Raw genomic sequence first — 14,510 nt, forward strand, 5'->3', positions numbered from 1 at the left:
GATATAAATATTATGTAGTATAAACATAATCTAATTTTTTATATTTGAGATACATATAAACATTATAATTTCAGAAAATATATTAAAATATATTAATTATACTTTAAAATGGAAGGATCATAAGGCGTACCCAGAAAAGGTGATCCCTTCGCATTCCATGCCTGCTTCAAGGTAGCCTCCATCTTCTATAAATACAATATTATTTACAAATTGTAATAAGTATTCTAAGCTTTATACATGCTAACCGGACAAGATATAAACAATTACAATTTGTTCAGATGTCGGTTTGCCTAAGATTTTCTGTTGCTGATTCCACATTAATTCTTGCACTTTCATTTGTTCTTCTGGCGCCATATCGTTAAAATGTTTTGAACAGTCAATCTTGTTCAAGTCAATTTTCGGTTCATCAACAATTAAGGCTTCCCACCACCTTTCCATAGCTTTTTCAAGATGAATCTATAAATACAAATAGAATAAGTAGATACTAAATACATTCGAGGAGATCGTTAAACAGTTAAGATTGAATGTGTTTTACATAAACGCACACTAATTTGTTTCCCAGCTTCAATGCTCCATATAGATTCATCTCTTCGAATTTTAAAACTAAACTTGCCATTGAAAATGTTCTCCCATTCAGAATTTGCTGATGAAACAGAAGGCTTTCCATCAATCTTGATTTCATTTGAGCTTATGTCAACTTTGATTGTATCTTTGGATGCTTTTATATGTTTTGGTATTTTTATAATCACATCCAAATCATTGAGAGTCTGAGTCCAAGTATAATTTTCCCTTACAGCTCCGTTGTAACTGTCTGATATATGGTCTGTATTAGATTGTACGAAGAATGGTTTAATATTATTGGCTTCATTACATGAATCAATTTCAATTTCCTGCGCCACTGGTGGTGTAAGTCTGTAATTTTCTCTTTGTGTCAAAACTAATTGATTTGACATACTATTGCTGCTGTTTGCATTATCAATTAAAGGCAATTCTGTTTTTCGTAAAGATGTAGCGTTTCTCCACTTGTACATGGTATTTAATACAAGTTTCTCTGCTATTCCTGGTGGGAAGCCTAATTTTTGCTCCGAATTCGATTCGACATAAAAGTCTGTGCTGATATTGTAAAATTTATTATGTAAAACGAAATTTTATTTCTAAAGCATTGATACATCTAATACTTACCACCTATTTAAAAATCCAAAAAAGGAGTCCAAAAAATTATTGATGTTTTTTTCTTCACGAAGTATGTGCAAAAACGTTTGATCGTGATTGGATCCCATGACTGAAAAGATCTCGTAAAGTCCTACAGATATTTATTATACTACAGATATTTATTATACATCAATTATTAAATACATGAAAAGGATAAATTATTCGCTCAAGAAAATTCAATTATTTTGAACACACTCGCGTTTCAGCTACTATTTCAAATTTCTAAAGATGTTTATCTTAACCTATACTATAACACTCCGACTACTCCGAGTCGTAATATCTAATATATTGAAAATAATAAAGCAGTTGATACATATACTTGATAAAATTCTAGTAAATTCTTTCTCTTAAATTCTTTAGAATCTAAATCAGAGTGCGAAAAATTATCGTCCGCTTGTTTATCTTTGGAAATATTTCAGTAGCATGTCGAATAACAGCAACATGGGATTTCTTCTTTATTGTATTAAGCTAGTCACACACAACTTGCCGTAACAGCAATAGTAAGGTTTTCGACCAATCGGGTTGCTCGATTGTTACGGTTACGGACGACCAAATCGAGCAACGCGATTGGTCGAAAACCTACGTTACATTTACGATTATTATTTTGTACAAAATTCACGATTACTGTTTTGTACAAAATTCACGCACTAAATTAACTTGTTTAAATTTTTAATTTCGTTTCTTAAAATGCAACAACTTTTATTTACATATGTAGGAGATGCGAAATAAACATTTTTTTCGTTCAAGAACCCAAAATAAAAATGGTTAAACTATCCCTCTTATGAATAATCGGCACGCTTTTGTCCTGAAGATTTAAATACAGAAACGAACTACATCTACTTTCGTTTATTTCGATTTTATCAGTGATTTTATTTAGTGTCAGAAAATGTATGTAGTCACGTAGTTCCCAAACTGAAAATGCATGTACTGGCAGTACGAGTGATTTCGACAGTAAGAAAGCCAGCGTGGCTTCTTTCAGGTTTCTGTCTGGTTATACTGACTGTATTCCAAAATTGACTGCCAGTACTGGAAATCTATAGTGCACGTAACGTAAATTGTAGCATTTTTCAGTGCTGGCAGTAAATTTGGAATCATTGGATAAACTGTGCAAAAAGTTCAGCTAAAAAGAACAGACCTACATTTTATTATCAACAAGATGGCGCGTTTTACGCTTGCCATCTGACGCTCTCGAAAATGTCAAAGTGGTCTGCAGATGGCTGTCATTTACAAATAAATGTAAATAAATCGAAGTACTCCAGTTTCAGTAGTATCGTGAAAGAAATAACTATTAGTTGTTAGTGAATCTTGTCAAATTACGTATGATAAAAAGAAAACGGAAAAAGAACAACGTTTGTTCTTATATTGCTGAATATTATATATAAAACATTTTTACATATAAAATACTTGTCGATTCAACTACAACAAATATTAAATAATTTGCAAAATCTCAGTTTACCATATATAATTAGCGATTCAACTGCAGTGATAACGCGTCGCCCAAGAAAAACTACTCTCTCTCGGTTATACTCTGATATAATTATAGTCTGATTAATTATGGCAAGCGTTCCTGGTTTTACATTGGAAACTGCGAAAGGTAATTAGAAATCTATAAGATAATTGTTTTTTATAAGAAGTTGTATATTATTACAATTCAACTCGTTTATTATACGAGTTCGTTGATAACTTAAATATAAATAAATATATATGTATGTATATATATTAAACATAATTATTTTTGAAATATAATTGTATAATTATAAATGTACAATAAAATATATGAATAAATATTTTTTTCTTTCAGCTATACTGACCGATGTTCTAACAGCACTAAATACACCTGAAAACTTGCAAAAGCTTACAGAAGCAAAGGAAAGTTCCGGCAATGAGATGTTGAAAATGATGCAGTTTGTATTCCCACTAGTAACACAGATTCAAATGGATATCATAAAAAATTATGGATTTCCGGAAGGAAGAGAAGGTGCGTAGATTAAGAGTACAATAAAAATAAATCTGATAAAAATAGAGTTAAAAAATTAATCATGTGCACACGAAGCAGGTACTGTACAATTTGCGCAGCTCATTCGGGCTTTAGAAAGAGAAGATTCTGAAATAGCACAGCTACATAGTCAGGTTCGTTCATACTTTCTTCCACCAGTTACGATAAACTCTTCGACTGAAGCATCTCTTTAGATTAAAACAAGGTCTCATCTAAAAAAATCTATATGTATACCATTTTTATCTAAAGACTATATTAAGTTAATAAGGTAAGGACAATGTTTGTAGAAAAAGTGAAGAAAAACTTATTCCATGCATTTATATGAATGTTACATATCCATTTTTTTCGTTATATATACGTATATTTTTTAAATATTTTGATAAACCGATTGTCATTAAAATCTGTTTTGTAATATCTTAATAGGAATATTTGTGTAAAAATTTTTTAGTATTAATGAAAATATTGCAATATTCTTTCTCTATTCTTTTATAGAACAATTTAATTAAATGTATAGATTCCAGTTAGTGTAATCAAATCTGTATATACAAATCTTCTGGAGAAAAGTACCAAAGGAATTTTAAATGTTTAATTTGAGAAACTTATATATTTTTATATTTATTTATATAATTATATTAATAAGTATATCATTATAATCTACTAAAATATATAATATTTATTTATATATAAATGTTCTTTAAATTCTTTTTCCTGCAATTACATGAGCTCTAAAAGCTAAACAAAAAATTCCACTGTTCGCACAGGGATGAAGCTGTGTACATCATGATTTATATATTAATTACTTAAATCTTAAATAAAATAGGTAAAAAAGATGCAGATCTACATAAACGAAACCAGAGTATACAGGATGGTGTGGTACATCATCCTATATTCAACAGGCACAATGGCTAATAGAATCGTTTATATTTTCAAATCAGACAATGATTGTATAATTAAATCTCTACACGTTATTATACGTATTATACATTTTAACTTCATGTCCTGGCGAACATCTGGATAAATACATATTAAATATACAATTTCACTCATATAAGCAAGTATATTAAAATTGCATATAAAGCCAACAGAAAGTATAGATTTAACGATAAATAATACATTGGAATTACTTGACGTTTACTTAGAGCAGCTTGAATCGTGCAACTTCTGATTTACTTGAATGAGAGACAAAAGCAAATATAGTTCCCCCTTGTCAATGTTATATATTGATCTTTTTGTATAAAACTGTAAAAATACGATATTATTTAAAAAAAAAAAAAAATGCTGAGATCGTATAAGATTTCAACGTTTAAAAAAACTTTTCTTATAATCTATAGCAACATTATTTATAAACGGACATTTATTGTGAAATAAATAATATCAATACGTAATATCAGAGCGGTATGAATGACATACACAAGCATATATATGGTAAATTATATATACATATAGTAATATATATATATATATTTTACTCTGTGTGTGTGTGTGTGTGTGTGTGTGTGTGTGTGTGTGTGTTTATAGTAAATTTAACAAAAGAAATAACTCAGCAAATTTTTTTATGAATACGAGATTGACAAGTATAACAATTTTCAAATGTCCACTAAAAATTTCTTGTATAATAACACTGTAAACGCTTGACAAATGGGGAACAATGTGCTTTAATATATGTACATTTCTTATAAATAAAAAGACACGCCTGCATTTGTATGCGTCTTGTATGTTAAAAAAAATCTTGATTCATATTTTTGTCATGCGAATTTAAAAAATATGGATAGGCAAAACCTCTCTTGTAGACTTGTTATAAATTTATCCTACGAGCGATATTGAGCTCTTACATAATTTTGGACGTTGACGCAAATGTTAAATTGATTAAAGTGGATTAGAAATAACGCTGTTATTTCGATTTAAATATCGATGATTTTCGAATGCGATAGACAATTCTTATCGCTTTTGAGTTTGATTCTTCAGCTATATTAAATCTGCATGAACATGCACAGAGTCAATTAAAATCAGAAATCCGGATAGCAAAAACAATACGGATTATTTTCTTAATGTTCGTATCGTTTAGTGGATGCTACTTTTACAGTTGCATTTTCATTTAGAAGTGCCTTGGTGTGCCATAGGTCGCAGTACGTCATTCGTGAATGACTGGCTATATAGCTATATAAGAAATTCGTGTACACTTTGCAACACAGTAGCTGCCCGTATTACGGATTCTGTATTAAAAAGCAAGCCACAACATCGAATTTTTTTACAGACCATAATCGACACATCTTAAGTGTATAACGGTGAACGGAACTCTGTTCGTTACAATGGGTCTGTTTTTTATTCCTGCACTAGAATTTTTTCTCACTGTGGCCAAATATTAAACATATACCTATTTCACTTTTGAGTTCCAAAAGTGTACACTAGTTCAGTTATAAAAAACAGACTTATAATGCTTTTGCAAATCATGATTACAGTCTCACGATCTCATTTTTCCCTTTTTTTTACTATAGAAAACGCGTGTATACAAAAACGCATAAACTGATCTCAAATTATCAGCTTTACATTCTTTCTCAGCAATAACTTTACTTTCTTCCCCAGCAGTGAAGTAATATTGCTGAGCAATCTTCCCCTGAATTGATTTATACATAGAAAATAGATCATATAGAGAAAGAAGTGTATATAAAATCTAGTCGTACTTGGGATTACTTAAGCGTTCAAAGTTAAAACATGATTTGTATTATTATGTTGTACCTTTTAACCATCCAACCATCACTTAATTACCAATATGCCACGCTTACTAGTTAATTATGTAGGTGATTATTCCACAATAAAGTTCAAGAAGCGAATACATGCAAAGGAAAATTTAAAAGAAAAAGAAGCAAAAGAGACTTTTGCAATGAGCATAAGTGCACTGCAATATAGTTTATCGAAAAGTAACATTTTAAATTATTAATAAAATTTCATTGATGGGGATGTTTCTTCCGTCTTCTTATTGGTCTTATTCACATTTGTCCCTGTTTGCCCATAATTGCTATAAGTAAAATCATATCTCTTTTTACCGTTAACCGAAATCTATACCGTAGTAGTACATGTAGCACTGCGGATCACGTTTCGAGGGACGCAGTAATTACAAAGTTTTCGATTGATCGATCAGGCTACGAGAGGAACGGATTAGCCGTAGTTGTATTCGCTGTCCATGGATCCTGTCGAATCTGATTGATTGTAGGACGGGGTGGTGGCGTCACAGTTGCAAATGGATTTGCTGAATATGAGATGGTTGCTGTAAAATCGTTTGTTTGTTAGTAAAATAACTCTTGTTGTGTGTGTGTGCTCACGAAAAGCAAGATCAATCATTTAAACGCTTTTGAATATATGATGTCCAACATAAATCAATATCTTAAAAACCTAAAATGTTACTTTTTGATCTGGAAATAAAAAGAGGTATTTTTACATATATAGAGTGTATCGCAATTGTTGGCAAAGCGCTTTTGTGTAGACAGAGCGAACTAAACTGCGTCAAAAAGTCCTCTACCATTTTGCAATTTTCACAATGTTAATGAGATATTAATTTATAAAAATAGCCAAATTCGCTCGGCCTACCGCCAAATGCAAGTGCACGGCTTTAGTGGAATTAATAAAATGAAACATTGCGCATAATGGCAGTAGCAATACTGGAAATATGCCCCAATATGCACTTTTCTATGTACAATAACGCTAGTTATACTGGAACAGCTGATCAAATATTACCCAAATTTACTTCTCTTATTGCGCATCTACGAGAGTGCTTCATCTTATTAATTTCGCTATGTGCGCGGTGAAATAAGACCGCCCAGAGAGATGCACGTTCTTCATCGTTAGGCACGTTTTTTACAAGTGACATTGGCATTAACGTGCCTTATATAACGACAAACGTGCACCTTGGGTTGTTATCTCGTCGCCCGCTTACATTTGGCATTCAGACCGAGCGAATTTTGCTATTTTCATAAAATATCTTGTTAACCATTTCGAAAATTGCAAAATGATAGAGGACTTTTCGACTTAGTTTAATCCACTCTATCTACGAAAAAGCGTTTTGTCAAAAATTGCAGGACACCCTGTATATATAATATAAATTTCTTATTTTTCACTTTTATTTGATAAGATTGATTGTTCTTTCAAGATATTGATTTGGACTTTCAATTCTTTAATTGTCCAATATATAATTTAACATTTGTTAATTCATTCCACATAAACAAATGCATATTACAAGAGAGAAAGAGAGAAAGACGGGGAGGGGAGAGAGAGAGAGAGATAAAATTAAGAATATTTTGAGAAAATTAATATTTAAAAAGAATGACCTATTTAGAAAAGAAAAGAAAATCTACATATTCAGTATGTTAGAATATCGCAAGATATATATTCGAAGAAAGATTCAAATCACAGTACTCTTAAATAAAAAAATAATATACTGTTGACGTAACATATGAAAGACATCATTGTAATAAGCATTACACTGCACATAATAGTTACCATGCATTCATTCATGCCATATTTTTAATCATATTATTCATACTCACGAACTTTATTTCCAATGAAACGCTATTTTGTAGACATAGAATATTATAGCGTAAAATATATCTTTTTTATTTTATGATATTTAAACTGAATATTACATTCATTATGCTTGATCTTTATGAATTATCACATAATAGGAGTTATATTCAAATATATGTCAACTAATTCATAATATATGTCAACGAAAGATATTTCGAATACTGGACTTCTCTTTCTCGATATTTATACCTTCTAGCTACAAAAACTTACCCGCTGGCGCAGGAGCTGATGGCTTAATCGCCGTAGCGCTGACAAGATTATCTAAATTAACAAGTGCAGAGTTTTCTCCTAAAAAGGATTGTGGTGTCTTTTTCACAGCACCAGTGCTGGCAGGAAGAGTTTCAGCTATGCCACCCAGATCGAAAGGATCTCCTCCTGATGATGTACTACCTATTTAAAAATCATATAACTTTATTACATAATTTCAGCACACATTAGTGCTGTTTTATAAAAAAATTTTATATAACTTAAGTACCGTTGTTCACTGTCTGCGGACTCGCTTCGAGTTTTCCCCTGTTAGTAATCACATCAAATTCATCTAAATCGCTGAGGGGACTCGTTGCAGCGCCATTGTTTTGAGTAGGAAAGTTATTGAAGCCTGGCCCTGTGCCGTTGAAACCATTGCTAGTGCTGAAGGTAGTAGCGGCTGAAGATACTGGTGGCAAATTGAAACCTATATTTTGAGGCGACGATATCGCGAAGCCGATGTTTTGTGTTAAGTTTGAATTGTTGAAAGATGGTGATGGAGATGTTACGCCATCTTGAACTCCCTGTACCAAAAAAATTTCATATCGATATATTATTATAAACATTGATGACTCGATGAATTTTAAAAGATAAGTCTGTATTACCTGCTTATTCGTTTCCGATTCAGTGGTGGTATTAGATAGAACTGGTGACCAAGGATCATTGGTACGAGGTGGAGATACGACTGTAGCAGGAGATGGAGCAGGTGCACGCCATGGATCGATAGTGGCAGCTATAATTAAATTGTAATTTGAGGAATTCTAGCAAATGATTTATCAAATATTGCAATAAAAGTTCAGAAAAACTTAGAACACTGTTTTCATTAAATATTACAATAAAAAAATTAAATATTACAATAAAAACAAAATCTAAACATTCTCGATAAGGATCCAAATATAGTGCTTTAATCATTTATAAGAAAAATGGTGAAAAAATTAACTGATTAATAATACCTGAGGATCCTGAGAATTATCGGAAATCATCAAAGATGTAAGAACATGCAAAAAGAATATATAAATGTAGGGATTAAATAAATATGCGATCATATGTAAAGAATACGTTGCTGCGTATACATATATAATACAACTCACTTGGTCTTTGTGGAGGAACAGGCGTCCATGGATCTATCGCGGGTGACGTGGTACTTGTTGTTGGAACACTCCATGGATCATTCTGTGGCTGTAAAACGAGAATGCTATTATTCTTCTATCATTTTGTTAACCACTCCAGCAAAATGTTATTCCACGCCTATACATTCTCCTAAAGATTTAATGTTCTCTAACATTCATCAGACATACCTCTCTCTCTCTCTTATATACATGAAAATCAGATAAATCCAAAGACTATAATGCATCATGCAAAAACGATTTTGTGTTATCATGCAAAGAACGAAGTCAATGACACAATTAGCAAATACCTGTGGTCTAGGCGGTGGTGCTGTTATCGGGATACCCCAAGGATCAGTTTGTACTGAAGAACCGCTTGCTTCTCCTAAATTTACATCGAGTAAATCCAACATATGACTTTGCTTTTCGGATTGCGGAGCTCTGAAATTCATACACATGGCATTGCCCCCGTAAATACAAGGTCAGACCTTGGTTTTTTTCCCATATCGCGTTATTAGATTACATTGGATTCCGTTGATTACTTACTTAAAATCTTGCTGACTTTGACTGAGGGCTAACTGCAATCTGACGTCATCGCTGCGTCTTCTTTGTTCTTCTTGTTCTGCTTCTTCTCTAGACATAGCCAAGGCCAGCTGCAGTTGTAATTCTTCCTCTCCTACCGTTTGCGGTCTTGCAGCTTCCAATTCCGCTGGAAAATATATTTATTGTATTAATTCTTATGTAAAGTAATTAATGTTTGCATCTGATATACACGTGAAAAATAAACGAGATATGATAAGAGAATTTAAACAAACGTGTAAAAATATCTGTCCTAGTTGAAGTAATCTTGATTTGGAAAATCTTGACCAAAAGAAGTTATAAATATTAACGCTTATATTATAAAGATGAACTTACTTGTACGTCTAGCCGCTGATTCGGATAAATGACAAGGTTCCCAATCTTGAAACTGAAACATGATAATAAATTTAGTTTTTGCAAGAGTAAATGAAAGTGACCGAGAAATATTACTGACTCCGTTCTCGGCGCTCAAACACTGTAAATTTTATTCTGTCTTTATTATTCATTTCTCACAGAGGAAAAATAGAATGAAACTTACAGCACGCGCGAGCGCCGAAACCAGACGCAAACGCAGTTTTTAATCATTGATTTATAACACGCTACTTACATCACTACTAACAGGTGACATTGTGTCCAGACCGTCACTTCCAAAACCACTAACCGACTGTGCAAATCTCTCTTTTGCCTTCAATGCTCTAGCCCGCTCATTTCTCAATCTCTCGTCATCTTTTAATAAGGCCACTAATTGTTTTGCTTTTTCTCGCACGTTAATTCCTTGATCTTTATGCCCATCCATGTATTGAAAATCTATACAAAAATATAATAGGACTGTGTTAAAAAATTTATGGAAATCTCTTAAATGAAGTCAATAATGTATCATATATATGAATATTTGATTTTATATATTATAAAATAAAACTCTAATGAAATTTTACGTTTGTTACCTTTTAAAGTTTGGATGGCAAAAATATTCTCTTTGCACTGTTGCGCTACCTTTTCACTTCCTGTCTTGATAAGATATTCTAAGAGAACTAAGGCTTTGTATACATGTCGCCAGTTTTTTCCATGATCATTCAATCTTTTCCATAACATTTGCATAATTTCTGTAAATGCTACGACATTGTATGTTAAGTCAGCAATTTCTGCCATAAGTGTACTACTTGGACCCCAAGGATCATTGCTAGTAGCTTTCCGTACAGCTTTCTATAGAAAAAAATAGCAATTATCTCTTGATATTCAATATTTTTACATGTTTAATTTTATTCATTTTTCTCTCCATTTAACACAATATTTTTAAATTTTCTACTATTATTTTTACATATTAATGGAAAATAACGAAAAATGACATCAAGTAATACAAAAAGATTTAAATAATCACCTGGGCATTGCTGTAGTTATGGGCAAGATTCATAATATCTCGCCTAATACCTGCTAGATTCACCTGCATGACGTCTTGCCCTTGTCTTCTCATCTAAAAGATATTATCGCTGTATGTTACTCAATTGTAGTATTATGTATCTTGATTTTAGAGACCCATATTTATTATCGCATTAATTCCAATATAAAAGGAAACAATCATATATTGATCTAGTACAAATAATTTTATTTAGAGGATTTATATTATATATGAAGACTCTTATATATATAATCTTTCAAAGACCTATAAATTCTTCAACCTTGATCGTTTAATCTTTAACGTACATGATCTATAATTATTATAACGTAAAAATAGCAGGTCAATTATGACGCAAGTAGCATCTGACAATAAATATGGGTATTTTGTTTACATGAAAGCCATGCAATTATAAGTATGCATTACTTTAAACATTACAAACCTAATAATATAGCACCAAATTATTCAATAAAATACAAGTTAATTAACAGGAATTTTAGAACTAAAATCAAGGCATGCACATTAATCAAATAGTAACAGGCAAATAAAAAAAAATTTAAGGTTGCAGAAAAAGATCATTATATACAGTATATTAAAATAAAGATTAATAAAAACAAATACAAATACACACACACACACACACACACACACACACACACACACACACACACACACACACACACACACAAAATATGTTTTTATTATAATTATTGTACTATAAAATTGTAACTTCTCTTAAATACCGTAATATTAAAATGTTAACAATTGCATACATGTAAATAAAATTATACTAAGTACTAAGCGAAGAAAATAAAATGCAATTTATATTTATCATAATTTTATTTTAAGATCTATACTTTAGCATAATTTACCTGATTAATTATCAAAAATATGTAAAAGTATGCTTACGCATTTTATATACATAAGAATAGTTATTGAGTTTTAAGATTAAAGAATAAAACATAAATATAAAAAGTTAAGTTCTAAGAATAAAGAATACCTATATATATTTTAATATCATATGAAAACACGTTTGTTTTGAGATGTGCCTATATAAATTTATGACTTATACTGTCCGTCTTTCTTTTTCCCTATCTTATCTTTGAGATAAGTATTATTTATAGTTATATGGAGTGTAGTATTAAATTTTAATATAAATCAAATCTAAATATTTATACAACAATATTTAATGCAATACTGACTTGCATAATGTACATTTGTCATTATCAGTTTTAATACCTATTTATTATCACGTTCTGCTAGTAAACATTGCAAACTAATAAAGGTGCATCACAACAAAAATTGGAAAATAAAAATAATCTGAATATATATGTAACACACATAACACAATAACTTCTTGTAAAAAATATTTTTACAAGATTATCTTTACAAAGATTGATAGATATGATTTATTGTGAAAACACACAGAAATCTTCTAATAATATGCTTTGACATCAAATTATCATGTAGTTATCATGAGTGAGCACAGTTGTTAATTCAACAGTCGTGAACATTATTGGCATTTACCTTCTGCATCGCCATTCTTGACTAATGCAATATCGCTGACGTTGTTGCTGAAGCTCTAGGTTTTGCCCAGAAATATAGAAAACTTCCGAATAGTCCGAATCACAACAAAAGCCTAGACTATCAGATGATACGATAAATAAGAGAAATTTTATTGTATATACAAAATTTATCACACCTTAAATGTATGATTCATCATTCTGCGTATGGATGATAATGACACATTAATCTGTTAAATAATGGTATTATGCAAATGAATATTACATGAAATTTTTTTATCAAAAAATTTAAACGAATTCTGTAAGATTGTGCACATGAAAAAAAAAAGGTAATATTTATGTCCAATACGTTTACAAATTGCTAATATGACAAAAGGTTGTACTCTTCGGAATAACAGTGATTATTAAATAATAAAAAAAGAAAACATATTGGTTTTAATAGGCACAACTCATATATTCCCTAAACTACTTTTTTTTAAGTTATGTATAATAACGTGATTGATATGTTTCGTAAAAAGTATCGCTATTATACGAAAATCTTGGTTCGCATTTCTCATTGAGAGAGATAAAGGACAATGTCACATCTACACACGCACATACAGTCAAATATTGATTTAAATTCAACGTATACGTTTAAAGACTATTCAAGCAGAACAATAAGTCATTATGATATCAAAATGATATCAAAATAAGTTCAAAATAATCATTAAAAGTCATTTCTGAAATTGTTTAAAATGTCATTTTGACGTTATCGTGATTTATTGTTCTGCTTGGGTATAGGCTATCATTGTTTCAAAACGATTTTGAAGATCCGTGATATCGTGATTTTACGAAAACCAGATACTCATTATATGCATATCTATCCTCATAAATAAGTTTTCGACAAGCAAATCGCTAAATTGAGAAAAGTAAAAACTATAGTTTAAGTTCTTAGAAACGTAAGTACGAACTATAGAGAAATCTATCGTTAAGACTACCCTTTTTACAGATGATAGAGCACATGCAGAAAGCTTGTGGAAAGAAATCACTTACACTGATGGAGGTAAAGATGTGCACCTTCCTTTAATGAATTGTACTGCTCTTCTGCAAAAAAAAAAGGCGAGAACTTTATCATTCGCGGCATGTTTCTGTTGTATTCTCTGCTTATCTTATCATAGTAATATGATTTTATTCTTGGAGCAATGTTATCAATTCATCTAATGTTAATTAATACACGAAAAAGTGATACAGATTGTCTTTATGTCTAAATATCGCTCGAATTAATAATGCCTTGAGATTTTTAAGTTTGAGGATTCTAGAGAAGTTCATCAAGCCCGATCTAAAATGTGCTTTTTGCTTCCTGTTTCTTACTTCTTATCATTTCTTTGTTTTTATGTTTTTCTGACAATCGTGTTTCTTGTCTCTTCTGAAGTTCGTCAACTTTTATCTCGGCCGATAGAAAACGAAGAAATAAGATGAAAAGCGAGAAACAGAAAGGCAAAAAGCACGTTGTAGACGCTTAGACCTTCTGAGTTGATGATCTAAGATGTTCAATGGCATTCATTAAATTTATTCAACAGATGAGAGATATCGACATTGTTATATAAATATTCCATCTCTAATAATCACACATAAGTCTGCCTGCTCCCACTAACGTCTTCTTCTTGAGCTATATGTACAGCATGACTGTGATAATCATCACTCACAACTGCAGTTTGCAAAAAGTCAAGAGTATAAACATAGCCAGAGCAAAGAGCTGGAAGCGTTATCTATTACGCGAAACTACAGCGAGTTTAGATCCTTTGTAAGGCTTCCTTCTAACATATTAACAGTATTATACTTGACAGTATTATAATTGACCGTGAAAGTATTGATCATTGTCCCCTCTGTCTTGTTGC

General features: G+C 31.1%; 3 protein-coding genes across 13 annotated transcripts in view; 1 reads left to right on the forward strand and 2 right to left on the reverse strand.

Moving 5' to 3' along the window:
• LOC108746086 (nudC domain-containing protein 3) overlaps window positions 1–1,660 on the reverse strand; it is a 3,361-nt gene extending 1,701 nt beyond the window's left edge. Inside the window, exons 1-5 of one of the 2 annotated variants that reach the window (XM_018482621.1) lie at window positions 1,455–1,660; window positions 1,183–1,303; window positions 546–1,113; window positions 268–456; window positions 131–185 (exon numbers count right to left, since the gene is read on the reverse strand). In XM_018482621.1, the coding sequence (XP_018338123.1) occupies window positions 131–185; window positions 268–456; window positions 546–1,113; window positions 1,183–1,280 (910 nt within the window). In that variant the 5' untranslated portion in view covers window positions 1,281–1,303; window positions 1,455–1,660. Of the gene's footprint in view, window positions 1–130; window positions 186–267; window positions 457–545; window positions 1,114–1,182 lie in introns of both variants that reach the window. The other variant, XR_001939143.1, reaches the window with a different exon arrangement.
• Window positions 1,661–2,456: 796 nt separating this feature from the next.
• On the forward strand, window positions 2,457–3,518 carry LOC108746088 (protein C10). Its single transcript, XM_018482625.1, has 3 exons — window positions 2,457–2,806; window positions 3,014–3,190; window positions 3,269–3,518. Exons 1-3 carry the CDS (start codon window positions 2,767–2,769, stop codon window positions 3,400–3,402), a joined length of 351 nt encoding a protein of 116 aa, XP_018338127.1. The 5' UTR covers window positions 2,457–2,766; the 3' UTR covers window positions 3,403–3,518.
• Window positions 3,519–4,757: 1,239 nt separating this feature from the next.
• LOC108746084 (epsin-2) overlaps window positions 4,758–14,510 on the reverse strand; it is an 11,259-nt gene continuing 1,506 nt past the window's right edge. For 4 of the 10 annotated variants that reach the window (XM_018482611.1, XM_018482614.1, XM_018482612.1 and 1 more), the window contains 14 exons: window positions 13,666–13,716; window positions 12,638–12,754; window positions 11,096–11,188; window positions 10,662–10,920; window positions 10,325–10,524; window positions 10,054–10,105; window positions 9,685–9,847; window positions 9,450–9,579; window positions 9,124–9,211; window positions 8,986–8,994; window positions 8,638–8,765; window positions 8,262–8,556; window positions 7,997–8,176; window positions 4,758–6,473 (listed from right to left, as the gene is read on the reverse strand). In XM_018482611.1, the coding sequence (XP_018338113.1) occupies window positions 6,349–6,473; window positions 7,997–8,176; window positions 8,262–8,556; window positions 8,638–8,765; window positions 8,986–8,994; window positions 9,124–9,211; window positions 9,450–9,579; window positions 9,685–9,847; window positions 10,054–10,105; window positions 10,325–10,524; window positions 10,662–10,920; window positions 11,096–11,188; window positions 12,638–12,652 (1,737 nt within the window). In that variant the 5' untranslated portion in view covers window positions 12,653–12,754; window positions 13,666–13,716 and the 3' untranslated portion in view covers window positions 4,758–6,348. Of the gene's footprint in view, window positions 6,474–7,749; window positions 7,772–7,996; window positions 8,177–8,261; window positions 8,557–8,637; window positions 8,766–8,985; window positions 8,995–9,123; window positions 9,212–9,449; window positions 9,580–9,684; window positions 9,848–10,053; window positions 10,106–10,324; window positions 10,525–10,661; window positions 10,921–11,095; window positions 11,189–12,637; window positions 12,755–13,665; window positions 13,717–14,243; window positions 14,262–14,510 lie in introns of those variants that run through there. The other 6 variants (XM_018482617.1, XM_018482618.1, XM_018482619.1 and 3 more) reach the window with 4 other exon arrangements.

Source organism: Trachymyrmex septentrionalis, unplaced genomic scaffold (genome assembly GCF_001594115.1).
Source record: "Trachymyrmex septentrionalis isolate Tsep2-gDNA-1 unplaced genomic scaffold, Tsep1.0 scaffold16, whole genome shotgun sequence".
Lineage (NCBI taxonomy): Eukaryota > Metazoa > Arthropoda > Insecta > Hymenoptera > Formicidae > Trachymyrmex > Trachymyrmex septentrionalis.

Excerpts from the sequence above, each read along its gene's own strand:
- LOC108746088 (XM_018482625.1), top strand. The coding sequence starts at position 2,767 with ATGGCAAGCGTTCCTGGTTTTACATTGGAAACTGCGAAAG. Across the intron at positions 2,807-3,013 it reads TACATTGGAAACTGCGAAAG|CTATACTGACCGATGTTCTA; the intron begins GTAATTAGAAAT and ends TTTTTCTTTCAG. Across the intron at positions 3,191-3,268 it reads ATTTCCGGAAGGAAGAGAAG|GTACTGTACAATTTGCGCAG; the intron begins GTGCGTAGATTA and ends CACACGAAGCAG.